Source organism: Ostrea edulis, chromosome 6, assembly GCF_947568905.1.
Source record: "Ostrea edulis chromosome 6, xbOstEdul1.1, whole genome shotgun sequence".
NCBI classification, from domain to species: domain Eukaryota; kingdom Metazoa; phylum Mollusca; class Bivalvia; order Ostreida; family Ostreidae; genus Ostrea; species Ostrea edulis.
In genome coordinates this window covers 45103683-45131297 of record NC_079169.1, presented here as the reverse complement: position 1 = coordinate 45131297, position 27615 = coordinate 45103683, and the positions used below count along the sequence as shown (strand labels likewise).

The following is a 27615-nucleotide window of genomic DNA, read 5'->3' as shown; positions in this document are numbered from 1 at the left end:
ATTTGTTATAGACTACATGTGTTTTATTGTGATAGATATGAGATCGAAACATCTTTCGTCAAAGTTCAGGTCAGTTTATGATGCTTTGATATTCTCTTTCGATCATTTATGTCATGTTTATCGTAATTTTCGGGTTGTCTCCTGCTGCTTTGAATGTGTAATGGATTTTACATGCCATCAATTAAATTCTAGACATCTATTTTTCTGTTGCTCTTTCATATTACGGAAATCTTGGTAAAATCAACATTCATAAACTTTTTTGTCTGGTAATAGATATGCCTTCACTCATCATTAATATCTTTCTGGTGTATCGTGGCATGAAAGTCTTTGACTGGACCTTATATGGCGATAGATAGTGAAAATAGCAGATAGAGTTAAATGCAGAGGTTGTTTGAAGTGACTGATAAAGATCGCCCCAACATCAGAGGTACATTCACTTTTTAAAATACTGAACTATGAGAAAGGCATTTTTCAGCTTGATCGCCCTTTGTAATGGAAATGACTATAAGGCACTGTGCAGGTTAAATTATCTCCTTACGCTCGCTATAATTTCCAATTACTATCGCCACATCTTCAGCCATTAGAAGTTTTACAATGGCTTTACAAATCTTTCTCTCATTTGAAAACTAGAGAACATTTGTTCGAAGCTGAATCTAGCTATCTACATTTTTTTTTACGTTGATCACCAGGAGGCGTTCCTACCCATCGTTCTACTAGTTTTTGCTCCATTCTTTTTCATTTAACTTTTCCATGACAGTTAAGTCAAAATGATATATTGATGTCTCTAATATTCGGAGCTAGTGTTTCATTTTAGTGAAAAGTTGATCGATAAAAGAAAACTGATCTTCATAAATGAACAAAGATAGAGCAATGGGCAGGATTCTCTCTAAGTGTTATTTTACAAGACAATTCAAGGATACTAGTATGAATTACATATATCTTACAGCAATAAAGAATTGGTTGGGGATCTCTGTTGACAAGATTATTCATTATCATATCGTATAAGAGTAATTGTCATTGACTGAATGGCCATGAACTTTGTGTAAGGAACTTCACCGCCATGGATCAAGGAAAAGCAACGTCTTGTGGATTAACGTCTTATTCAAGAAATATGGAAAGTTAATTAATTGACATATTGTCTGAAGTTGATTTTGAAATATAGAATAGTTCTAAATGATTTTTTTGGGGGTTATATTATCTTTTAACAATCAATTTGTTTATTTTGTGTAATTCTACTTCATGTGAAATTTTATTTGGTATCATTGAAGATAGAATAAAAAGATAATCAAACTATAATGCTGTTGGGGCCAGCGGAGAAAATAAAATCAACAAGTTCCCGAACAATATCTATCTCAGGTCTCTGGACTAAAATCAAAATATCTGCCAAGAATAAAAATGCACTTCCTCAAAAAAAAGTTTTCAGTAGCACATTCTATGCTAGCTTTCTCGCTTTTCTTACGTCAAATAATGGTTTGGCGTGATTATTTTGATTTCTATCGTTCTAGAAGGAGTATCGCTGTGACTGAAAACCACAGCATTGGAGGACTGTAAAACACCATGAGAGAATTGTGTTAGATTATATGTAGAAATATGTTTGCTTAATGTTCAACATAATCTAAACGTCGGATGAAGCATGCCAAAAACCCGGAGTCAGATAACATTCTTATATACCATGATATCGGTAATTTTAACAGGAAATAAAGTGAATATAGACAATGATAGAATAACACTGCTGATGGTTTAAGAAAAGTTTATTGAAAAGAAGATCGGTATCATTAAAAGAAGTTGAAATCGTTTCAAACCACCACATAGAAATGCATGTACAAGAAGTGCAGATAAACTACAGAAAGTATGGTTAAACCGATTTTATTATTGTGTAAATGCTTAGGATTCATGAATCTATTTTAACACTTTAATAGAAAAATATGTCGACGTAATTTTCCTTCAACTCGCCTACTATTTTGAAAACAAAACTGTATCGATATTTTTTTTATTACATATTTCAATGAATTCCTATACTTTTGGCATGATAATATCACGTTCAGTTCTTACATGGACTTAGTTCTTGCATGCAACTGCTTCAGAATGTCTCATATAGAAAATTTTGATATTGAATTTCCATTCACTTATATGCATTATTTAACCAATATTTAGATGATAAAGCATACAGAAGCGAATTGTAAGAGAAGAAAACAGTTTTAGATGGTTTTCCCGCCACACGCGAATCTGCCACTATTTCCCGCCATATCATTCGTTTTTCCTGCAGTTTTTATTGTTTTGTTTTTTAACATGAACATCTCGGCACTCTTAGTGAAGCATCTGTTTATTTTCTTGACACCTGCTAAAGTACCGACAAAAGAATATGAATTAAAAAGAATACACACCCACAAAAGCATCAGGATGGAGGAAAGCACAATTGTTTTTTTTTTTTTTTTTTTTTTTGGTAAGCACTTGAATATTTTTCAAAACATGATGCGCACTGCAAAAGTGTTGACATCTTTATATTCTCTAAAAAAAAAAAAATGACTCATTTGAAAGCATTTTACCATGAGTGCGTTATGATTATTCATTTTGAAGTCTAATTTTTATGCACCATTTCTGATTAAATATTTTGCATCGATAATGATTATAAAATCGTGTTAATCACTCATACTATTACATGTAGTTAGAAAATTGTCTGTACTCGTGGGTGGTCCAACAAAACTTTAGTAACTCGTCTCTGAATTATACAGTATTGAATAAATGTTGTGGGAAAACTCGTCAATTTGTTAAAACATTAATCTATTGAATAAATCAATTGATTATTTGCAAGTTAATTTCTTTTTATGCTAAGTTTTACTAGCAAATTATCAAACCATGTTTCTATTTCGGCTAATTTAAAAAAAAAAAAGATACACAAGATACCAGTATTCTAAGGTTAGTGGATTTCAAATCACCTGTCATAGTCCTATATATAATTTATTGTTTCCTGAAATATACACTTTAACTATTTAATGGTGAAAGTATTTTATACGTATTCTATTGAATGGGAGGTTTCTGCACTTTTACAGTAGATTTAGATTTAGATAAAAAAAAAACCTGAAGGATTTTGTACTCAAAGCATTATCATAAATTTCTTTAGGTATAAATTGAATCGAGATTTCAAAAATATGAAATATTTCCACGTATCTCTATCTATATCTTTAAAGTCTCATCACAGCGAAAAATCAGAATATGAAAATGCTTTTCAACAAGAAATGATACCGGCTGTTACTATAAGACCCCTCACTCCCCCTTTTTTACTTTTAGTATGCTCTTAGCAAAGAAATATTTATAGAAGAAGAGTGAAATATTTATTCTTTACCGCTGATTCACGTCAATTTCAATCTTCAAGTTATCGCTTAACCCATGAAAAATCACTTCATATGATCTCGAAGGGGAGTGTGTGGATTAGCTAAAACAGCCAATGCGCGGTCGGGTGTACGAAAGACAGAATTATGAATGGTATTAAATGGAACTCTACGCTACATTACTATCATCATAGGACTAATACCCGAGATGTGAACTCTAATTAATATTCTCTCTCAACAACCAAACATCGTCAATGAAAATTTTTGAGGATGGATTTATTTTCATATTGGAATTTAATCGTCAGTACACACCTTTTAAATATGAAAAAAATGTGAGTTGATTTTCTTATTCTACTGATGTCAGGAGGAAAACTGATTTCACTTTCTGTGCGATATGTGCTAAATATATCAGAAATGAAAAGGTGAATATTTACCACGATTGTTTTTTATTCTTATGGATTTCTATAATTTGTGAAGAAAAAAGTCTAGTTTGCTGAATAAGTTTCATACCACGATGAAATATGATCTCATATACAAACGCATTATTGTTTACTCTGCTGCTTAAATATCTACCCGACACTAGAGATTTGCTGATCAGATATGAGGCTCAACAGATCCCAACTGAATGGATTAATATTAACATATCTAACATTGTTTGAGATCGTATATTTGACACAGGGCTGCATTTTGTTGCTAAATGGTTGGGCTCCCCTCTCCGTGTATAACCGAACACTACTAGCGGATGTGGTAGTCTCAGGATATGTGCATGAAACTTACAAAGATACCCGGTCGAAAGGATTGACTTATAGTGCCAAAATAGAACTGATTACCATTTACAAGGGTCAGGAATTGGTCGAAAAACTTACCTCCGTGTCAGGGAACACATTTGTCATAAGTAATTTTGGGGATAAGAAAATGTGTTATGCCGACATCTCGGAAGATGAAATCTACATATTGTTTCTGACAGTATACAAGGAAAGACTGTCGGCTAAGTATGATGATATCTTTGGTGCTGCCACTGAGCTCACGAAACCCAAAGAAGAAGAAATATTCAAACAGTTAGGTGAGTTTATTTTTGTCACACTTTGTAAAACTTCAAAACCCGTTTACAATATATTGCAAATAAACAATTCATCCAAGTGTGTTGTTCTCTTAATTTAGTAGCATGTTAGGAGAAATAGCCACTATCCTTGGTAATAAACTGCAGCGAACTATTTCCTCTGACCAGTAGCTGATCAGACATTTAGACAGATTTGTATGGAACTAAAGAAGATGAATGTTGACAGTATCTGGTAGCAAGCATTCTCGTTGGTATCGTGTCCATGCCGAAACAATCATCTCTCGTGTAAAGTCGCACATTCCTGATACCTTAATAAACACTTCTAAGTAATTCCTCAGAAATATGTATTTTTGTATGCATTGCATTTCTCAGAGTTCATTGCGTCTAAAATTTGCCATTTAATGCTAAAAAATCGAACAGTGCAAATATTGCACCTTATAGAATTAAATAAACATTTTGCTTTTTCTAAGTGACGGTAATAGAATTTTAAATGTTGGGATGTTATAAGGAAGTCAATCGTTCAAAAATCAGGTGTAGTTGTTGCATCCTGAATAGCGCTGCAATTTGAACATCGGCACTAACTAGTTAAATTTCACGGCTTTACCAACGATGTAAAATATCAATGTTGTCAATTTCACTGAAGAGCAGAAGAAATATATAAATTCTGTAGAATGCACATATTATACAAAGTATATATTTATTGTCATTAGAATTAGTTAGTTGTTTGCGAATTGTTTTTGTTGTACACATCAAAGGAGTGGGGAAAACACCCATAAATACTAAAGACGTTACACTGATAACTTAAGTTACTATCTATTTTGATTATAGATTGGATTATTGTTGATTTTAAAGAGTGCGTATATTTCAAGTATAACCAAATGTACAAAGTTCATGAAACAAAATCCCCTTATGGTGACTAATGTGTAACCCGAAGAAAGACTGGGGAACAGATCGAATATCGAGATTATTTACACGAATGGACAAATATTTACATTTTCAAAGGAAAATCATTTTAAATCGTAAGTATACATGATACTTTTCATAATTAAGCGGCGCTAGGACGATATGTGTCAAGATAGTATTTTTGGGAGAAAAATTATAGATGAATTCTTTTTATAAAAAAAGTACGGCCCAAATGATATGAAGTTTCAAATACGACTTTTAGAATAAAATTCCTTGACCACTAATTTAGCTTATGCTGTGTTGAACTTGATACCTCTCTCTCTCTCTCTCTCTCTCTCTCTCTCTCTCTCTCTCTCTCTCTCTGCACTTCATTTGTATGAATTTACCTTTATTATTTGTATAAAGAGTTTTCAAGGACTTTGCCATTTATAAGGCATGTTCCAGAATGTATTTTCCAGGTCCAGAAAAAATAAAAGTTTATTCTATAAAATTGAATGTTGTAGTTCCCAATCTGATTTGTGGCATTTGATTAAGGCGGCCTTTTCCTTGGGTTTTGAAGTTTATGGAGTAAAATTCCAGCGTTCCGGATTCGTCTTTGTTTGGTCTAGGATCTTTTGGTCATAATTTCGTGCCCATAAATCGCCGGAATTTGAACGTTCGTAGAGGCCGATTTCTTGTCTTTATACAGCGAAAATTGATATTTAATTCGATAAATTCTTAGGTAGTTATCTTTGAAATTGATTTTTAGCAAAATCTTATCAGCAGATTTGAGATATATAGATCATAAAATACAATTTTCATGGGCAATATTGTTTGGATATTTACCAGGATATCATTTTGGGATTATGAATTTGTTTGAATCATCAGGTCGCGTAACTTGGGGTTGTTGTGATTTAAGCCCATGCCTTCCTTATCCAATTTGACTTGATTGTCACACCATTTAACACTGAAATCAATCCTTGAGTGTCCCCATCGATTTGATGAAATGGGTAATCGATGAAATAGACCTATATATACATGTATACACTGTGTATATATACATGTATGTATATATATATATATAATACATGGGAGGAAATTATCCGACTAAGTATATCAGGTTTGATGCAACTGTTAGCTTTATATTTATAAATGGAATGAATGCCAAAATGTTTTGCGTATATTTAACAAATTTCAATGGGAATAAACTTTCCTGTACTATCATATAAATGATTTTTACGAGAAACAATCACTTCTCTATTAACGGAATTCTATCTTGAATGGTCAACAGGGCAGCACAGGTAAAAGAAATAATTAAGATATGTTACCATTACAAGACCCAACAGTGAGATAGATAACCGGGATTTTTTTTAACGGATACATATACATACAGAATTGAAAATTTGTATTATGACTACTTTCGTGGAATGAAAAAACAAACGTATGATGACAGTACTACAATGACGTAATAACGACAGCAATAGTTCTAAGAACTTGATTATAATAAACACAAAGCACTTTACATTGGTGTAATAACGACAGCAATAGTTCTAAGAACTTGATTGTAATAAACACAAAGCACTTTACATTGATGTACTTGCACCACTTCACCAAATCCTAGAAATTGGTTTGTCTGAATAAGCAAAGTGTTTCGATGACGTACTTATATTTCAACCAGAACAAAATACAGTATTAATGAAGACGGTGCACCTCCGTATCATAAAATGTACAGGAATTTAATAGTTGGTCTGAATGTTCTCGTATTTAAGATCTAACCTCTGAATTAATTTCCTTAAACTATTTGGTATTTGTTATTGTGATAGACATTGAATTGACACTAACTCAAGAACAAAATTCCTACCTACGTCGAATTCTTAGAATCATTACTTTCTACATCGTCGATCTAACCTTCTAATCCGAAGGGGTATTACGAGAGCATTAGTTGTCTTTTATATCAATTTCCATTCTGAAGTTGGAAATAGCCATTTCCAACTTCAGACCCGAAAGTTGTAAACAGACAGTATCATAATTCGAGAGTAGAAGGCACCCATTGCCTAAAGTCTCCAAAATTAGAAAAAGGAAATATAAGAAAACAGGTTTACTAATTTGAAGAAAAAACCCCCCAACAACAACCGAAAACCTCTGTGTACATGTATGGAATACGAGCTTTGTAATGTATGACAATCATTTCTTTTACTTATAGAATAAGTATTTGTGTATCATAAATTGTAAAATAGTTTATGTTTCTTTTATTTGAATGAAATATGTTTTATGATATTCATGAATAAATTCACAAAACTCAAAACCTCTCTAGAGATATCAATCCCTCTTGAAAAGGCTTAATATGTGGGTTTAAATATTCCCTTAAGTGATCTACAATTAAAATTTTATAGAGAAATAAATTGTGCCCCATCCTCTTAAAATTACCCACCGTATGATCAAAAACAGCTTATTTAGTGGAGATCATGCCATTTATCGCATGATAGCAGGTCGGATTAAGACAGCCATCTTTTGTATTTGTGAGGGATTGATAGCGGGTGACCAATGGACATATAATTATTTCTTCAGTGCGGGACAGTTATTAACTATTTGTATTGTTTGTTCACAGCGGTTCATTACGACTTGATCTGTGAAACCGAGGCTTGAATTTCAAAAATCTGAATAGAGTATTGTAGCGACTTATTTTCCTCAAATACCTGTATCTCAGAAGTTAAAAGTTTCCTTTTGAAGAATTTGACTGGGTCTCTTTGACTGTCTTTACTTCTTGTTATCGTTTGACAGACAGCTCTACGCAGACATTACTAGACAAGAAAATGTAAGGAACACAAATCCCTGTGCCTAAAATCATCAGATATCATAGGAGATGACAAATCGTATCAACGTAGGAACATCATGTATATCATTATAAAGCACAACCTAATAACATCATGTATATCATTATAAAGCACAACCCAACAACATCATGTATATCATTATAAACAACATCATGTATATCATTATAAAGCACATTGTTTTGTTGACAAATATTTGAATCGGACACACGTATATAAAAATCAACATACTGTCTTTGGAAGATTATTTGATTACCACCAAATCAAACAAGTACGATCACATACATGTAGAAAAACTTTATCAGTTTAAGAATGTATGCATGGAGTGTCAAAATAAGAGATAGGTTCTATGTTAGAGTTAAGAATCAATCACTGGTCATTGGGTTCTATAAAGAAAGAAAGGTTGGACCTGTATGCGAGATTTTTGATTTGCGGGTAAAACTACATTAGCTTTATTTCTCATGTTTAATGGCTTATTTTTTTCTAGTTGGGTGGCAATGATTCAATAGGACTAAGTAACCAGGGAACAAAATAGGTTCTGCCCTCACCTCTAAGAAAGCCCTCCCCTTACCACGGTAAGTATTTTACCCCTTACAAAGACGTCACTTGTGGGACCATTATCGTGATTTAGCAGACGACAATGGGAGGACGGATCCACACGAAAATCAACCACAGTTCCGTGTTTTGTACCCGGTAATTAATACGACAACGTGGCCACAATTAATTCTCCTAGCACGATGTGATTCTTTAAGTAGGGACATATTCATTATTTAAGCTGAAGTCTGAAATTTTTTGGCATGGATTCATTGTTAGAGTGCATTCTTCTGTTGAACATATAGTTTAGCGGTATTTTGCTCAGTTTCCGGACCTTCCATTAAACACTGCCTGGAATAGAGTTGCTTTGTTTAACCAATAACTGACTGTAAACACGCCGAATGGCGATGAACCAAGACCTTTCAATCTCAACAGACATAATTATATAAAACCTACAGTGTTCATCAAGTTTTATGTAATCCACTGACCAGTTCGAAATGAACGCAGTACATATATACAGTGTAAAATTACGTTGGACTTTTCAGTTTTAAAAATCTGTTTTTGAATCCAGTATTGTTGTCACCACCTTGTCACTTTCACATGTAATCGATTGATATCACTAAATGGTAATGTGATATCAATCATGTGCTACATTGCAATGTTTTGTCTATTTCAGTAAATCACTTCTTCAAGTAAAACCCCTTTAGGGAAGATAATTAACCAAATGTCAGTATGATTATTTCCTTTCTCACATTTTTCAGGGTGCTTTTATCTTTATTTCGAGATTATGGGAATCATTTAGATATAAAAGGAATGCTAAAAAGTATTTCAAATTATCATCATACTATTAACAATTATTACAAAACAAGCCTGTAATGAAAATATCATCAATCCACCGGTCGATGATTCAACTCGGTCTGAGATAGTAGGTGATGAAACCTCTATATCTAAACCTCCTGACCTTAACTATAATATCAGGAAATTTACAAAACATGTTTCAGGTTCATTCGAAGTAAAACTCCATGAAATAGACGTCAATTGCTGTTAGTTATACCTATATAATAGTGAGTAGAGCGCGAGGGACATTCAAATACTCTCGTACTTTACAGAAGTTTGGCAGAGTACCCTGTGATACACTATTACAACTGACTGCATGTAGGCTAGTGCCCCAACATCGTTTTGGTTGCATTTATTCAATTGTACTTCTCAACAGTTTGGAATAGTATTCAGAATTATTTGATGAGACAATATGAAGACAGTTAGAACACTTTACGAACTTGTGATATAGTTGTCACATGGAGATGCCAGTCAATTCATACAACTACTCCACAAACGTTTGTGATATTACACTATGAGAATATAGACATTGCATTTATACAGTTGCTTCAAAAACGATTGTAACACAGCCTTATAAGACATTGGCAATATATTTATACATGTACAGATAGTTTACAGTAATACTACTCTGAGTGACGAAATGATGTTGCATTCATACAAGTATTTCACAACCTTTTGTAATAGCCCCCTAGATTATGGAAAACCAATAAGATTGGTTGCATTCATTCAGGTACTTTACAAACGTTTGTAATATCACTCTGTACAACAAAATGGAAATATAGCATTCATAAAAGAAATTAGCAAATTTTCATAGTATCACTCATTGAGACATAGTGCCAATGTTGCATTCATAGCACGATATTAGCCACAATCGTGATGTTGTATCCACACATGTACATGTGTTTTATGACACCCTTGGTACCCTAAGAGACACTATGACTATTGTTTGTATTGATACAATAGTTCACAAATTATAACTGCTCGCTGTTAGATGCTATGCCGATTTACTGCATTCATATGATTACTTGACGTAATTAAAGTTCTGTAATACTTCTCCAGGATCATAAGTCAATGACGATATGTTGTACCTCAAAAATGTTTGGAATACTAGTACTTATCGAACTATTGAACGATGGGAGTGTGATATTAGTATTTAGTGTGAGATACTGGGTAATGTCGATTGGTAGATTTACCACATCAGTTGTTCGTGGCCAAAAGTAAGCTGCAAAGCGCACCATTAATCTGTATGTACTTAAAGTTTCGAATTAGATCTTGATCACCCGAAATTCTCACTTTGTTTATTTCCTATTCAGGTTTACTTATTGAGGGTATGGCTTCAAATATTTATTCAGAAAATTACGAGCAAACAAGGCGTCAAGCGATCAGTTAGATGAGAGAATTGATAAGATTTCCCAATATTTGCCATCATGTTCCCCTGTTCGCTAACTGACTTAACACATGGCGGGTTTGGAAATTAGTTTGATTTAATATAATGCATGTTGAATATTGTCCCGGAATTGTATTCATCTCATCTTCAACCCGGTATCGAATAAGGCTACACTATTAAACTTTATATCAGAATAAGCAGATTGGTTGAAGACTGAGACAACGAGAACTTCTAAACCAATGTTTACATATTTCTCTGCAAAATGCTTCATGGTTTTATTTGAAGACGAAAAGCATCATTGCAGAAAAAATACTATCAAGATAGAAAATATGTTTATTCTGATTTGTCCTGGTTATTCAATCTTTCTGAAATAAAAAGACACCTCGCTAGTTGTAAAGAATTTTTAAAAAGAGGCGAGAAGGATATTTTTACCTGTGCACGCCACATCTTGCAAACAACGCTGTTTTTACTCCTAGTTCTGTTGAAATGTTTTGTTTTATGTTTCTGCTTTCCTTCAAGTAGACATGATTACTTCTGGAAACGAGTGCAATTGATTATCTCAACAGGTTTTTTGATTTTCGATTGACATTTTCCAAATGTTGGAGAAGTTCGTTTTTCTTTTTAATTTAAACTTGAAATGTTTGCAAATTCTTTGTATTGTTGTACATTTCTAAGACTGTTTAGTGCTCTGTAATTGACGTGCAGTTATGGAGCAATTGTTTATTTCAAACATAAAAATTCTTATATTATTTGGGAATCTCTGAATTAACTGTTTCCGACCTATCAATTTTGCTGTTGTAGTTGTCAATATTTCACACTTAGCCTGGAATGTCACGCATGTGAAAAATCAATATTGAATCTGAATTCCCAAATAATTGAACAGTAAATAAGCATTAATTGGAATAGCAAACGGTTATTTTAAAACATGTTTGAAGATAGATTTACAAACAAATAAAGTTTAAAGGCATTAAAGACTGATAAATACTGATTCTAACATCAGTGTTGGCAGGTTGTCGAAACTCCACCGATAAGGAAACATTATATACTCGCCAGACCACTCACGTGTCATTAAAATGGTAATAGATCTAGAGTTAATTATGAAAAGATGACACAAACGCGATAATTTCATAGTTTAACTTGAATTATTGAAGTCATGAGAACTGCAAGATCATTCTGATTCTGTGCTTCAAGAGAGATACTCAGAAGAGCATGTTACCCCGATTTATTTCCTTTGCACTAAAAAAACATAATGAGTCATAAAATTTTGAAGGTTCCTCTATCATTAATAAACAGTACGGAATACTGTACATTGCCACTTTTAATTATCATTCAGATAATTACACCGATTTCACGCCAGACGGAAGATATAACGACTATTACTTGATTTTCCATCAGTTTTGAATTTGATATGAAAATTGTTTTCTCTTTCGTTTTTACTTTATATCCGCACCATCCCACGACGACAGTTAGAGCACATTACATACGGGGTTTCTACTAATAACTATTTTTTTTAATTCCATGCACAAATGAAAGCGATGAATTATTTTGCGAGTATTACAATGCCGTATATTATAGATTGTTTTATGTGACTATGTCCTATTCAATCTTATCATTTTCTCGTTTTTGTACTGAAAAATCTTTTGGTTACAATTTTCAGTTATACACAATTGATGATACCATGATGCAATAGACACGCGGGGAATCTTTCTTTAGTGAGGCTACGGGGCAATCCCGAGGTTTAAAAACATGTCTAGGGATAGACTGAATTTGAGACACTTTAGCATTTTTCATATGATAATCTGAAGAAAAAAAGTTTGTTTTGAAAAAGTAAATGATAGCGAATACCCTGAGCAAATACTACATTTCTTGGTTGGCAAGGCAAAAGAAAAAAAAAATGAGTAAAATTCTGGCGTTATATTGATTATTGGGGTGCATGCATCTATGATAAAAAAAATTCTTAAAAAGCATTGAACAATGAAATGGGGAGGGGTGTACCATGTCATCTTTACACTGAATGTACTTATACACTATTTGTTACTGAATCTTAAATGAAAAAGGCATTTAAAGTGTAATAAATATATATCAACATAGGTAAGATGAGCATTATAGCCCATGGGCCTTTTGTTCAAATGCCAATACAATTTGCGATAAAAAAGATTTTTTTATCATCTCATCTTATATTACAGAATATTTTCTTTAATACTTGCAATTTGTATCATATCTATGTGAAATAAGCTTTCCACTTTAATGAAAGATATGAAAGTAATTTCAAAAGACGATGTGAAATGTAACATGCACAGCGAAATCGTCTCAACCGATCCACATGGCAGCCGCATTGGTGTCAAGATTGTCTCAGTTTTCATTGTTGGAAAGTAGAAATTTAAATGTTAAGTAAATTGTAATTTACAAATTGTATAAGGTCTAATAATGACGACTGCGGAAAGTCTTTGGAGACCTCACAGTTTGTCTCTAAATGATCTGCGATACCTAATTATGTGAAGTATGTAAGCACTTTAAACCTCTTGATTGATGAATTTGATTCCGTTAGTCTCGAGATATCCTGCAGACTTTTCAAACGGTTTACCACTGTTGAGTCGCATCTTAGCACTTCAAAACGATCTTTTTAATCAAAACAACGACTTTTAAGAGCTCTATTTAAGCTACTCAAGTGTTTCTTTATATCTCACAAGAGGCAATTTAATACCTTTCTCGCCTCCTTTTCTGGAGACGTTTAAACCTTTCTCACCTTCTTTTCAAAAGAGCAGCCAAGTGAAAAATATAGTGCCGCCGATTGGCCGCGGGGAGCGGGGCTGCTTCTAAAAAGATTTGCTCCGTAATATACCAGCAATCTTTAGCGTGTCTAAGGGGGAGGTTTAGTCAAGATTAAGTTATTATGGTTTCCCAGTCAGTAAATTATATTTAGAGATATTGTAGTATTTCTTTGATCTTTCTCAATGTTTCCCTCTATGACCTTCTGATAGCTTTTAAATATGTAAAGAGAAAAAAAAATGAAAGATTTTTTTAAACGTCTGAGTATTAAACTTCACACCTCATTTCACCCAGTGTTTTGTTTAGAATAAGTACAATCTGGCGATTTATGTATTTCTAAAGATGAAAAGTGGTGTTAGCACTAAGGCAATGTGACAAAGTTACTCGAGGCCAACACGACTAACATCTGACCGTGATTTGATTTGTATAAGCACGTGTCACTAAGTCCTGGGTTATATGTTATATGTGTACCAACTAAAATGGAATATCTTAACTTTTTAAACCACACAAGTAAAAAATACACTAGTACGCAAAGCTTATCGACAGATGATTTTCTTACTACCAATAGCAGCGATGTTTCCCTGAATGTTTCGGGGACTGATAGCGAGCATTGCGCATGCCAATTCTGCGACACAACTATTTCACACATGTTCGTTTTCATTCTTTGTTATGAATTCTTGGGATTCCTGTTGTCTTATAATTATGATCATAGTACCTGTTGCACAAGTCTTTTCATTGTGTAGGACATATAGTCTCTGGCCTTGATTTTTAAAAAAATCTGAAGTCAGAACTGGACTTAAATCTGGGATTTTACTCAAATTTTGACTGCTTACATAGTTTGGGATTTTTTACAGTCATGACGGTTCGACTTCTTGCTTTTCCCTTAAAAATATAACTATGAATACAATGTTGGGAAATATTGAATCGTACTTATCAATTATGACGGTTTGTGTTATGCAATCTGTAGTGTTTACAAGAGGAAATTGGAGAAATATGTCTCGGTTTAATGACAGCAACTTTGATGAAAATAAATCTAGATACCGCCAACATATAGATAGTTAAACTAAAAGCTGGAAATTATTAAACTAAAATTTGTTTTGATGATTTTACAATTCGTTTAAAATAGTTCTGCATATCGGAAATTGATCAGACATCTTATCATTGTGACTTGGACATTTTCTCAAATTGGCACAACAAAATTGCTGTCATGATAGTTAGTGACCATGAGATAAATTTCATACAGGTGTGCCAACACTACCCTGCGCCTCGTTGACGTAAGGTAACATAGGAAGAGCACGTGTATTTACGGAATAGCTGTCCTAGCGTGTTTCATGACACTTTATATCTATTTGTCAGATCAAGGATATGATAAGGTAGTTATCAGTGGGATATATCTAAAGATCATCACACGCGAAATACCTCGGTAAAATGCATTAGACAGTTAGGGTTATGAGTAACAGATCTGTTCACTCGATAACGCATCAGAGCTACATTATCTCATGGCATCGCCATTCATCCTTCTAATAAAAGTTTGAATCATGGAACAAATAATTAAATAACATAATTTGACAATTTTTAATCAAGCACCTGTGAATGTTACAACAAGGGTCGTTCATGCAAATGATCAAACGGCACACCAGTGTATTCCAAAATTATAAAATTATATTGATCGTCATGTTTTTCTGTTAGCCAGACCCTCAAAGGTAAATTGATCAAATATGGAGATGTATGGATTGCCAAATTAACATATATCTAAATATCTGTACCTATTTTTAAAAATTTGTACTTACTTTCAAAGGAATATCACTATCTCCAAATGAATTGACGATAGGTTCAATTAGATTATACCCATTTTTGATTCATTTAGAGATAATAGAATTAAAGATATGTACAAATACCAAAAATTAGAGATGGGCATAATTGATTTAAAGAAAGGTGTAAATAAACAGAACCTATCTTTGATTATAAAAAATACTGAAAACTACTCCCCACGAAATTTTCCATACTTTATTGGTTTGGTACGTCACAGCCGGCGCGAAAGTTTAACAACAGTATTCTCAGTAAATTGGTTATCTTACTCTTACCCATGGCGTATGAATATTTAACGTTAAGTGTGTTTACATATTCAACTTTGATATTGCATATATAACATATAATGAATAAAGTTTTATATCATATATATGAAATTAAAGCATGTCATAAAATATTTATGCTTATTCATGCTGCACAATCTCACCACAGCTCTGTTTTTGCTGAGTAGGATCAACTAAATCAACATTAGTGTAGAGGTGGAAAACGCCATTTATTGAAAATGACGAAAATCATGAAAAATATATAAACCCTGCTAGGGGATAAGACTAACAGCTAATGACACAATGCAAAATTGTATTTCAATATGCTGATCCCCTAAAATTACAGATGTACAATATATATGCACAAAAATACAAACTACACTGTACATAAAGTATACAGCAAACAGACGAGAAATGATATAACTAGTGATGATTAATCTTTCTTAAAATATTAGTTAAGGTAAATGAATATGTTATAGACACGAGTTTATACGATGGACTCTATATTTACATTCTTCTTTCAAAGTTTATATATCATTTTGATGACGAGTTCATCTGCAACGTTTTCATGCATGTGTTGATGTTAATTAAGACATTTTAAAAGTAAATAAGTAATCCCACTATTTAGATATCCTCTATTTATTTATCTGGGAGACTGGGTGTAGATATCATCTTTTGCGTTGTCACACAAGACTTGATATTATGAGGAAAACATGTACTATGATTCTCAAAGATTTTATTTGATATTTATTGCATTTTTATAAAAACTGAAAAAATATCAAGGCGTATAAATACATGAATAATTTGCTTATAGGTTGGAATTTTTGGTCCTCATGGGAATCCTGCAGCGCCACCTGTGGCGGGGGAGTCCAGGTCAGGCGACGAGGATGTAGTGAATCGTCGTCCTCCTGCAATCACACGGTGTCAGAGAGAAGGTTCTGCAATGAATTCTCCTGCAAAGGTATTTAAAGTTCTAATTATTGTTCTGTTATAATAAGGACAGCGGCTATCTTTTTCTGATGGGGTTTATAGTCTGCCAGCATTTCAAACCTCGATGTATAGAATGTATTGATAGTAATAAAATATTTTTAAAAAAGAAAAAGCATCCACACATTTTCTCTACGAGATGCTGCCATTTCTCTCCGCATCTCTAATGACGATGATTGGACACCTCCGTGAAGAAAGTCCACCACCAATGTAACAAGGGACATTCTAAACACCAAAATTGTAGAAAACTTATACGAGATACCATTTTAACTGTACGTCTTCTGATTTACCATGATCATTTTCGATGTCTATTTTGTTTCAGGAACAACAAATGTATTGGAAGCGCTAGGACTCCTGCAACTCCCACACGGAGTCTCCGTAGAATCCAACAGGACCTCGGCTTACATTGTAAGCAGCGAAGCCAATTTATATACTCCCCTCTCAGACCTTTACAAACACAGATTTCCAAAGGATTTCTCTGTATTAATCACTGCCAAACTGAATTCATCGTCCGGTGGTTATCTATTGACGTTTAGTGATATCATGGGCCAACAGAAAATGGCCATAAAGTATGGCAACAGACTTACCTTGGAATACTATGATCAAAACGGACTACCTGGGCCTAAATCTCCCGGATTTATGGAGAATCTCAGCGATTCCGCCTGGCACCAGTTTGCCTTTAGTCTAGAAAATCAACAAGTGACTTTGTTTATTGATTGTGAGAAAGTGGGATCCCATTTCTTTGGGAGGACTAAGGATCCATTTGTTGGGGTCAACTTAATGCTTGCTCTGGGTCCCTATTTCGCCAGATACGGTGTTCCGTTTCAGGTGAGGATGCAATGTCGCTGGTTAACGCCATAATACCAGGAGTTAGCGATTTTTCTAAGAGAAACGACTTGCTGTGACACACGTATCAATATCTTCAATAATAAGGGGAAAATGTCTTCAATGATATTATGAGTGGATGTCAATGGATATGAAAAACATGAATATCTGTTTTATATTCATCTTTAAGTTATGTAAATAAATAATAGATTTAATATGCATGAAATAATTTTCTCTCTAGGGCTCTGTAGAACAGTTAGTCATTGTCCAGGATCCAAATGCAGCAGCACAACAGTGTTCAAGTAAATTACAGAATGGAGTAAGCACACATTGTTACTGTTTCTTACACGAGAGGTTTTCTAGTACAATTTGGTTCTCATTTTATTTCCACCCTTTTCGACTTTGTGTCTTTATGGTAAATTTTATGTGGCTGTTGAAGGAAAATACTAAATACAATCCTTTATCATTCGTTGACACTCTAAGGGCGTACTCTTCTAAACCAATAATATATCTAATGGGAACATGCATGTAAATTAAATGTCCATGGTGTTTCCATTGATAGCAATACTACTACAACACAACTCTAACTAGGTAAAATGCAACAAAGCTAAGTTAAATTAGGCGAAATTGTATTCCCATCTGTCAAAGTGAAAATAAAACGCAACCAAAATTTCCTAGCATACAGTAGATGTAGAAATGTAGTCAGTATTTGTCTGACTGCATGGTTCTTTTATTTCATTTCGAACGAAGATTTACTGCAATAATTCCCATGGTATTTATCGTCTTGTGTGCAACGATGCTAAATATTCAAATACTATACTCCAAGCAGGAAAACTCATATGGTAGTGAACAAGCCGTGAAGGACGACAGTCAGGTCGGCAGGGTACAGAAATTGACACAGTCCGAGCAATCCAAACCAGAAAACACCACAGGCAAGGCACTTCTTAGAAATGTGTCCACTGCAGCATATAATACTCAAGAAAAACAATGTGAGATTTCTATATTTTAATTGAAAATTCTGAAAAACATTCGAGAAATTATATATTTTAAGGAATACGAAATTCTTTTCTATGCAATCTTTAACTGTAAATTAGAATGTTATAGTAATTTGATAAAGTCCATACAAAGCGAGAAAATGTATAATTCTAACTCAAGTAAATGTAGAGAGATTAGTTTGCTTTCATCATTACGTTCAAATGATATAGAATGCTTTACGCTACAGATGTTGATTGATGTAGAATGCTTTACGCTTCAGATGTTGATTGATGTAGAATGCTTTACGCTTAAGATGTTGATTGATGTAGAATGCTTTACACTACAGATGATGTTGATTGATATAGAATGCTTTACGCTACATATGTTGATTGATGTAGAATGCTTTACGCTACAGGTGATGTTGATTGATGTAGAATGCTTTACGCTTCAGATGATGTTGATTGATGTAGAATGTTTTACGCTACAGATGATGTTGATTGATGTAGAATGCTTTACGCTTCAGATGTTGATTGATGTAGAATGCTTTAGGCTACAGATGATGTTGAATGATATAGAATGCTTTACGCTTCAGATGTTGATTGATGTAGAATGCTTTATGCTACAGATGATGTTGATTGATGTAGAATGCTTTATGCTACATATGTTGTTGATTGATGTAGAATGCTTTACGCTACAGATGATGTTGATTGATGTAGAATGCTTTAGGCTACATATGTTGTTGATTGATGTAGAATGCTTTACCTACAAATGTTGTTGATTGATGTAGAATGCTTTACGCTACAGATGATGTTGATTGGTCGGAATGGTCGACATGTAGCGCCTCCTGTGGGATGGGATTTCAGTCCCGAACCCGGTACTGTGGCAACAATGACATCGAAAATTGCCTGCAAAAGGAAAATCAACTTATTCAGACAAGACCTTGTGCGGGAAAGACCTGCTTTGGTATTGTATATAGACACGCTAAAGAAACGCAACCTCCAATGTTCGGCAATATTTTTATTATTTTATCAAAATACATCGTTTAATTTTTACAACTAATGGAATATTGTAAACATCTGTTCTGTTGGATAACTGTTTAGACATCATCACTTTGGGAAAAAATGTTAAGGTTGAAGAGTTGGTAGCCATAATTTTTTTCTACTTGACTGATGAAAATGCCCCCGTTAGCATTTGTTGCTGTTCGAATTCTGCGTTGCATAGAGTTCGTTATAGGTTAATTTGTTCTGCCACTCTTCCAGAAGTGTCTGATGCAAACGGACATAATCTATGGTGGAATTGGGCGCGTTCAAATCCGTCGATTTAACATGCCCCACACATACTTTATTGGCGAGAGATCGGTAAAGCGTCAGGAAAAAGTGCACGGCGCCATCTTTGCATAGGAAACACATTTGGACGCTGACGTCAAAACCACTGGTGTATGATGTCACGTCAACGAAGACAAAGGGGCATTCCCACCGCTTATTCTTGAATGGTGTGTCCCTGGTGTCTCACTTGCATTTTTTGTGCTATTCTAAACCGGTTTTTCAACTGCTGTATCTCATGAAACGATCATGACGAGGCATCGTGACCTTCGGCCAGCCAGATCGAGGGCGTTTGACAGTTGTAGCAGTCAGTCTAAGGTGTTTGTAGAGATGAGATATTGTGCTTTTTGTGGACATTCAGAGCTTTTGTTTTTTTTGTTTTGAACATATTTTATTGATGAAATCAGAGCTTTTGTCACAGCGTTCTGGTTATTTTTTCAACCAAAAGTAACTGCACTGCCCTGTTGCGTGCATCGTTAGGAAGCCTAGGCATCATTTACGCAATACGAGAGATGAATTTCAATATCTGACTATTCTTTACCTCATACCTGAAGCATAACAAACATGTCCGAAACGCATGAAATGTCCCGCGTGCCTGTGCACGTGCTACTCGATCGGGATGTGATGTCTCATGGATACGAGAATGTGAGGTGTGACCGAGTTCAATAAACCTAGAATTGCTTGAGAATGTTTATCATGCAATTAAAATTACTTACAATGAATTATTGACATAGAAATTATTGACGTTTAATTGGGGTTGCGTTTCTTTTGTGTGTCAGTAGATTATTAGAATCTCATTAAATTCCAACATTGATATTATGTCATAGTGCTGAAAGAATCAATCTTTTACGTAAGTGATCTTTATTTTCTAGAATGTCCCACAGAATGTTATAACGGGGGTTCGTGTAGAAGAGACGGAAGTTGTGAGTGTCGGAAAGGTTATAAAGGAAAACGGTGCCAAAAAGGTAGAGGTTTGTGTGCGCACGCGTGCGTGCATGTGTGTGGAGAGTGCGATTGAAATAATCAAATATATCCAAATATAAGAGATTTCATATGTGCATGTAAAACTTTCAAAAATAAATACATGTACATGTATATGCATTTTAATTTATTTTACAGCCATTTGCAAAAAGCGGTGTAAAAATGGTGGAAAATGCATTCGTCCGGGGGTTTGTGCCTGTCCTCGAGGCTATTTACAACCAACCTGTAAGGGTAAGTCATGGACTTAATATTTCTTCCATGTATATGATAAATTTCCATTTAACCCCAAAATTTACAGTCGTGCTTTGCTTCAAAATTAAGGAGGTATACTACATCGTCATAATGGCTGACTTCCTGTTAAAACATGAATGAAAATATGAATACAAGTATATTTAAAAAAGCTTTCTGTTTCAAAGAGATGTTAAAGAGGTAATTCACAGTGAAATAGATACATGTATACAAGAGTATGGAAGTTGATGCATATATAGTTGAAAGTACTTTTTATAAATAATTCATTAACTTCCAGTATATGTGCGTGAATGTAATTTTTTGGATGCAAGTATTTTAGCGGTGGAAACTGTCACCTAAGATATGAGTCATGTTCTATTCACAAGGAGAAGGTTTTATTAAAAAAATAGTATGAAAGAGAATTTTGACCTCAAAATTTTATAGGGCCGGGCAGGGGTGCTATACCAGTTTTAAGAATCATATATGGACATGCAAAAATATGTAAATAGATATAAACATGTCTTTCAAATTAAAACTGGCTTAAAGAATCTTTAAATGTTATCAAATCAAAGCGCCAATAGTCGAAATAATCGCAACTTCTCAGGTCTTTCCGGCAAGCTCGGAAAAGGCGCCTTTTTTCCGCTTACTAGAAAAGCACGAGAATGCGATTCTATACGAAATTCCTTTTTGTTTTCTAATTTTATGTTACAGATTGGAAAACTTGTAAAATTGTTAAGTTGTACATAAATTAGATAAACACTCCCTTGCAAAGAACAGCATTTCAACCAATGAAAATATTGTAATGTGCGGTGTGAGGTTCCTTCTTGTAAGTGTTATTTTTTCCATTGACAAGATTCCCTATTCAACCCATAAGTAATAATCAATTTCACCAAAATGTTGTGGATTAAGAAACCTTTTAAATAGCTATTTTGATGTAGAATTCTTTCAAAAAACATTGGCTATGGGTCGGACACACTTCATAATCAAACCACATCGTCCTCCAGTACACTTATCAAAACTATGTTAAAAAATTTAACTCAATATGAGATTGCGTCACATTTGATGTTATGTACTCTTGTGAATATTTTATGAAATTGTACTGAACATAATCTCTCCAATGAAATGAAATAGGAATGGATTTTTTTTTTAAACTTTGAAATTTTACAGATTGAGATAAATAGATTCAATTCATGGTTGTTATATATTTTGCAGTTGGGTGTAAGATTAAGTGTCAAAATGGCGGTCAGTGTTTGAAAAGAAATAAGTGCAAGTGCAAGAAGGGATTCACAGGAAAACATTGTTCCATACGTAAGCAATTTCAAAAAACAAATCTTTGTATCGCATCAGATTTTCAAAAATCAAAATAGATTTCCATACATATATATTGCATTACTTGCATACTGATATAGATTTGATTTAATGTTTCACACAGCGATTTGTCGGCGTGGGTGCGGTGCTGGTGGGAAATGTATTGCTCCAAATAAGTGTTCTTGTCGAAAGGACTACAAAGGGAGACGATGCCAGAAAGGTTACTACGTTATCCTAGATTCCAGATAAAAAGATCTCCATGATGAAATGTCACGTATTTTAACAACAAAAACATACTATCTCTCTATCTCTTCAATCATCATGTGAAAAAGAAAGACTGTCTTTTATGGTTTATGGTTTATCTTAAGGACTCGTGTATATATATATATATATATATATATATATATATATATATATATATATCATTGCTGACAGCATGCATCTTGTCAATTTTTAGCAATTTGCAAACCTAAGTGCAAAAATGGCGGAAACTGTATATTTCCAAATGTCTGCAAGTGCAAAGCGGGATTCTATGGACCCCATTGCGAGCAATGTAAGTTGTCAAAGAAATGTGTACAGGAGTTTGCATAGGCGGTGATATGGTCACGATTAGTGATTAGTGATTCTGAGGGCTTAAATAGGCTAAGCCTGCTGCCCGATCCCATTCACTTTGTGAATAAAATATAGTTTAAATTAGTGTAAAAGAGAATTGTTTTGCTGTCAAAGTTAATATTTCAGTTATTTACTGTAGTTTAATTCCCTATGCAGGAATTTTAAGTTCAATATCTAGATTATTATAATATATTATTTACGGTAAACTAGTTCCCTATGAAGGAATTTTAAGTTCAATATCTAGATTATTATAATATATTATTTACTGTAAACTAGTTCCCTATGAAGGAATTTTAAGTTCAATATTTAGATTATTGTAGTGGTACTGTGATTATCATACATTACATAGCTATAGAAAAAAACTAACCAACTGTCCAAGAACTTTTAGGACAACTCTCGTATATCGATTCGAAATCCTTTTTATTTACTGATGTGTGTTTTACAGATAAGTGCAAGAGAAGGTGCAAAAATGGCGGGTTTTGCATCGGTCCAAATAAATGTAGCTGTCCACCAGGATACTCAGGGAAATGGTGTCATATAGGTAGCGTATCAAAAACCTTCTAATTGAATATTAATTTTTGTTTTAAACATTGAGATTGGTTTAACAACGGACGAAGTATCTAAAGTTGTGTACCCTTATTTTTCTGATATATGTGCTTATTTATAATTCAGAAAAAACATCCCCTGTTTTTTGCAATATCGTAAATATGCCATAAATAATATTTTCCTAATTTGCAGGGCGATGTAACCACCCTTGCCTAAATGGTGGAAAATGTAGAAACAATAAATGCCGATGTGCTGCAGGATGGAAGGGCAAACGATGCACGATTAGGTAACAATTTGCTTGGTCCAAGGAATTATTTGATACAAATGTATATTGAAAGACATTCCTGCAACAATCCGGAAGCCAATCTAAACTGTCATGAAAACATTGACCTATGAATATTAAGAATAATTGCCACATTTGGCAAACATTTTTTTATGAATGGACAATATAATATAAATGTATGACAGAATTTCTTGTGTGCAAGTTCATGTAATGATAGACAGTAGTACCTATAGTTCTCAATTTTAGCTTAGTTTGAAAAAAAAAATCATTGCACAAGTGATTACAACAATTTCACCATCGCACAAGATATTAGTATTGAGTTTCAAATGATTATTTACAGCTTAAGACCGGATTGTATATCAATGAGCCAGACTTGAAAGAAAGACCACTCTAAAATAAGATGCTAATTTTAAACGTGAATATCAATATGCTTGGGTGTCAAAAAACTGAAACTGACACAAAAGCATGTGCTGAAATTGTGTCAAAAACAGTCAAACATTGCAATGCATGTCTAGAATTACTCCCACATCTACGTAATTAAAGTGTCAGAGTAAAGAAGATTTTCACCTTTCTAAATTGAATTTGAAATATATCTATGTAATTTACTAAAGTAAATGTATTCATCTTCCGTATATAGAGTATCATATTGCGAAGTGATGTTGTCCACGACTATTTCAGTGCTAAGACTCTCCATGGCTATTTAAGGAATCTGTGTCTAGTTTGTTGAGGATGTAAAGTGATTAACTACAATGGAAAACGTGATAAAAACAAAACTATATTTATATAAATAAAATAAATATAATCTGTATAATACCGACGATATAATATCATATAATATAAAATCGACGTATCAAAAATACTGCCCAATAGAAATGGATACAATACAGGACATTCCGCATCAATTTACATAGTCCCCACCCAATGATGTCATTCATTAATTAACACATTGGTGCTTCAAAGGGTTGTCACATGGAAAACTGGAAAATGCAAATATAAAGAAATCCTCACTTTTTCAAGTATAATTTATTTGTGTATTCCGTATGCTTTGAACAAAAGTTCAGATTAAGTAGTAATCCTACGTATTTAATATTTTTTTATTAAGAATTATTGAAATGGAAAGAATTAAGAAATGAAACTTATAATTCTTTATTTGATGCATGTATCAAACGAAAAATTGGACCGAAAACTTCAATGCTCGTAGTTAGACAGAATCTGTAAGAAAAGTAGCGTTTTGAAATGATTTGACAGGTGAATCTTGGTGACAGCAGCCGTTTTGTACTTTGAAAGCCCATACACACAATTACGTTTCTCTATGGGGAATAATTTTCACTGGTTAATGTGTTTAGCAATAGCGAAATGAAGAAAAAAAAAACTATACTAAAAACAAAAACCATGCAATCTCAAAGTTACTGTTCCTTGCTGTCACTTTTACAAGATTCTTTCATACGTATATCTGCCAGCCGTGAACTGCATTGAGATGACTGCGTGGTTGAGGTACATGTACGAGCAACAACTCCGGGTAAAAATAATGTCCAGGAAGGATTCAACTTTTTAAAGTAACATCAAAATGAAAATCCGAAACAATTATATTTATGTAGTATTCGCATATCAACAGTCTCCATAGAATAAGGCAAAAACTAGTTGTTTACAGATATCAAAATGACGGTAGACGATGGACTAATGTGTAAGCTCCCGGCAGAGCTCAAAAGACAGCCTAGAATGATAATATCAAATCAAATTCATGTTAAAACTAAGTTTTCTAAGACAGAGCTATTCATTGGTAAATCAGAAGAAAAAAATTATTACGCACATGTTAAAGTGCAAAATATACACATACTAGTATTTACTTCAGATCCCTGGGTACAAATGCACCGAGTATATAAAAAAAATTCCAGTAACACATTTAGAAAAAAAAAACCCATATTACTTTGAAGTTTACTCTATACGATCATGACATTTTTCTGAATCTGAAAATGTGATATAAAGTCACTGTTGGCGGAGGATGGTATTATGAACAAATATTGAACCACCTCTTTCCTTTCAGAGGTTGTAGTTATAAGCTCTACACAGTTCCATATGACAGATCTTACAAGCGAATGGTGAGGGAAGAATACACCACCAAATGTGGGCCATGGAGCTGGAAATCTTGTGTCAAAACCAGGTGAGTTGTGATGAGTAAGAATAGATTAAACTGCACGTTTATTCCATTCATGGTCAGTTGGATGTCGGATATGGTACAGAACTAAGTTTATGAGTGAGGAGATGTTTATTTTCTTTGAAATAGTGTGCAAGTACGAATATTAGGAGAGACAACACATAAATGCATATTTTCATATAACTGTGCAAGTAAAAAAAAAACTAGTAGAGATTTTGATAATGTTTAGAAAATTATTTCCCCGTACAAATTCGCATGTAACTAGAATATGAAGGATGCATTTTTATTTTCAGAATTCGATATGAAATTGTAACAAAAACAATGTACAGATCAGCATACCAATGTGTCTGAAAGAACAAGATGTCGGAGTGATACCGAGAGCTTACAGATTGAGTTGTCCTATTCAGACATCACCTAAAGCTGAAAATATTCAACAAGTGCTAAGGAGTCTGGGTTTTCCATTATATCTACACATTGTTTGAGATGACATTTGACGGCTGGCTGTGAAGATATTCAACTAACTTTAAGCATTTGCTTGTTCGTCAGTATTTGATGAAAACAACATTTTATAAATCTCTATTGCACGGCTGGAACCGTGAAGACAGAAGAGACAGAGTTTACCTATGTTTGCAATACTGATATCCTCATCCTTGAAATACCTCAGTCCATTTTGTTCACTTACATTCCATGACATGCACATGAAGAGGCAAATAATGACTCATGCTACAAAGAATGTTCAAGGTTGAAACACTCCAGTCCCCTATGATGAAGACTATCTGAATGAATACATGTATATTCAGTATTTCATTCAGATTGAAAGTTTTTCTAAATATCAATACATGTAAATGATGTTTTAGCCATAACTGTGCATGCATCCCCCTCTACACTTATAATTTATTCTTTGAATAATCATGCATATTCATTAAAATCATAAAATAGTTGATGACTGGATTATCATGTCTTGTTGAGGAGTAAGTGAATGCAAACTGATGTGGAACAGGTAATGATATTTTTGGATATCAAATTCTTTATATGTATTTTTTTTGTCGAAGCGAAAGGAAATGAAAGACCAATGAAGAAGGTTGGTTGAGTGTATATTGTTTAACATCCCGCTCGAGAATTTTTCATTCATATGGAAACAACACCATTACCAGTGAAGGTCTGCAAAATTTAGGCCTATACTCGTCGCTTACGGCCTTTGAGTAGAGGGATCTTCATCGTGCCACGCTTGCTGTGACACGGGACCTTGGTTTTTGCGGTCTCGTCCGAAGGACCGCCTCATTTAGTCGCCTCTTGACAAGCAAGGGTTACTGAGGACCTATTCTAACCACGATTCCTACTGGAAAAGGAAGCCCAGCAGCGTATGAGCATAAGAAAGCGGGGGATTGGGGACAATATTCCCAAACTAAGCACCACGATTAAAAGAAAAACTTACCTTAGTCATCAAATAAATCTGCGCAGCTAGTATTTAGTTGGTCTGCGTTGTTATTACCTGTCAAAATAACCAACGGTTGTCTTTCGGCAAGTGTAAATTCGTTTGATAATAGCGTGGTCACTTCCAATTCTCATGAATGATCTCAGTTCCCTTGAAATGAAGTCTCCAAGGAGACTGTAAACATAGTACTAAGTTAGTTTTACTGCAGGTTCTAACAACAAATAGCTCTCTGAAAACCATGATCCTTTTCGAATGAA

At 33.9% G+C, this 27615-nt stretch overlaps 1 protein-coding gene across 4 annotated transcripts; it reads left to right on the top strand.

Moving 5' to 3' along the window:
• The first annotated feature begins 3440 nt into the window (after positions 1-3440).
• On the top strand, positions 3441-26864 carry LOC125683893 (protein kinase C-binding protein NELL1-like). Of its 4 annotated transcripts, none has more exons than XM_048925420.2 (15): positions 3441-4392; positions 16516-16662; positions 17011-17516; positions 17755-17832; positions 18343-18502; positions 19293-19451; positions 20683-20775; positions 20930-21022; positions 22232-22327; positions 22452-22547; positions 22785-22880; positions 23385-23480; positions 23678-23771; positions 25813-25929; positions 26217-26864. In XM_048925420.2, the coding sequence occupies exons 1-15, from the start codon at positions 3930-3932 to the stop codon at positions 26272-26274; spliced, it is 2352 nt and encodes a 783-aa protein (XP_048781377.1). In that variant the 5' UTR covers positions 3441-3929; the 3' UTR covers positions 26275-26864. The 4 variants fall into 4 exon arrangements, with proteins under 4 accessions (XP_048781377.1, XP_055995689.1, XP_055995688.1 ...); XM_056139714.1 differs by having other exon boundaries at positions 3458-4392; positions 18343-18445; XM_056139713.1 differs by having other exon boundaries at positions 3458-4392; positions 18340-18445.
• The last annotated feature ends 751 nt before the right edge of the window (positions 26865-27615 follow it).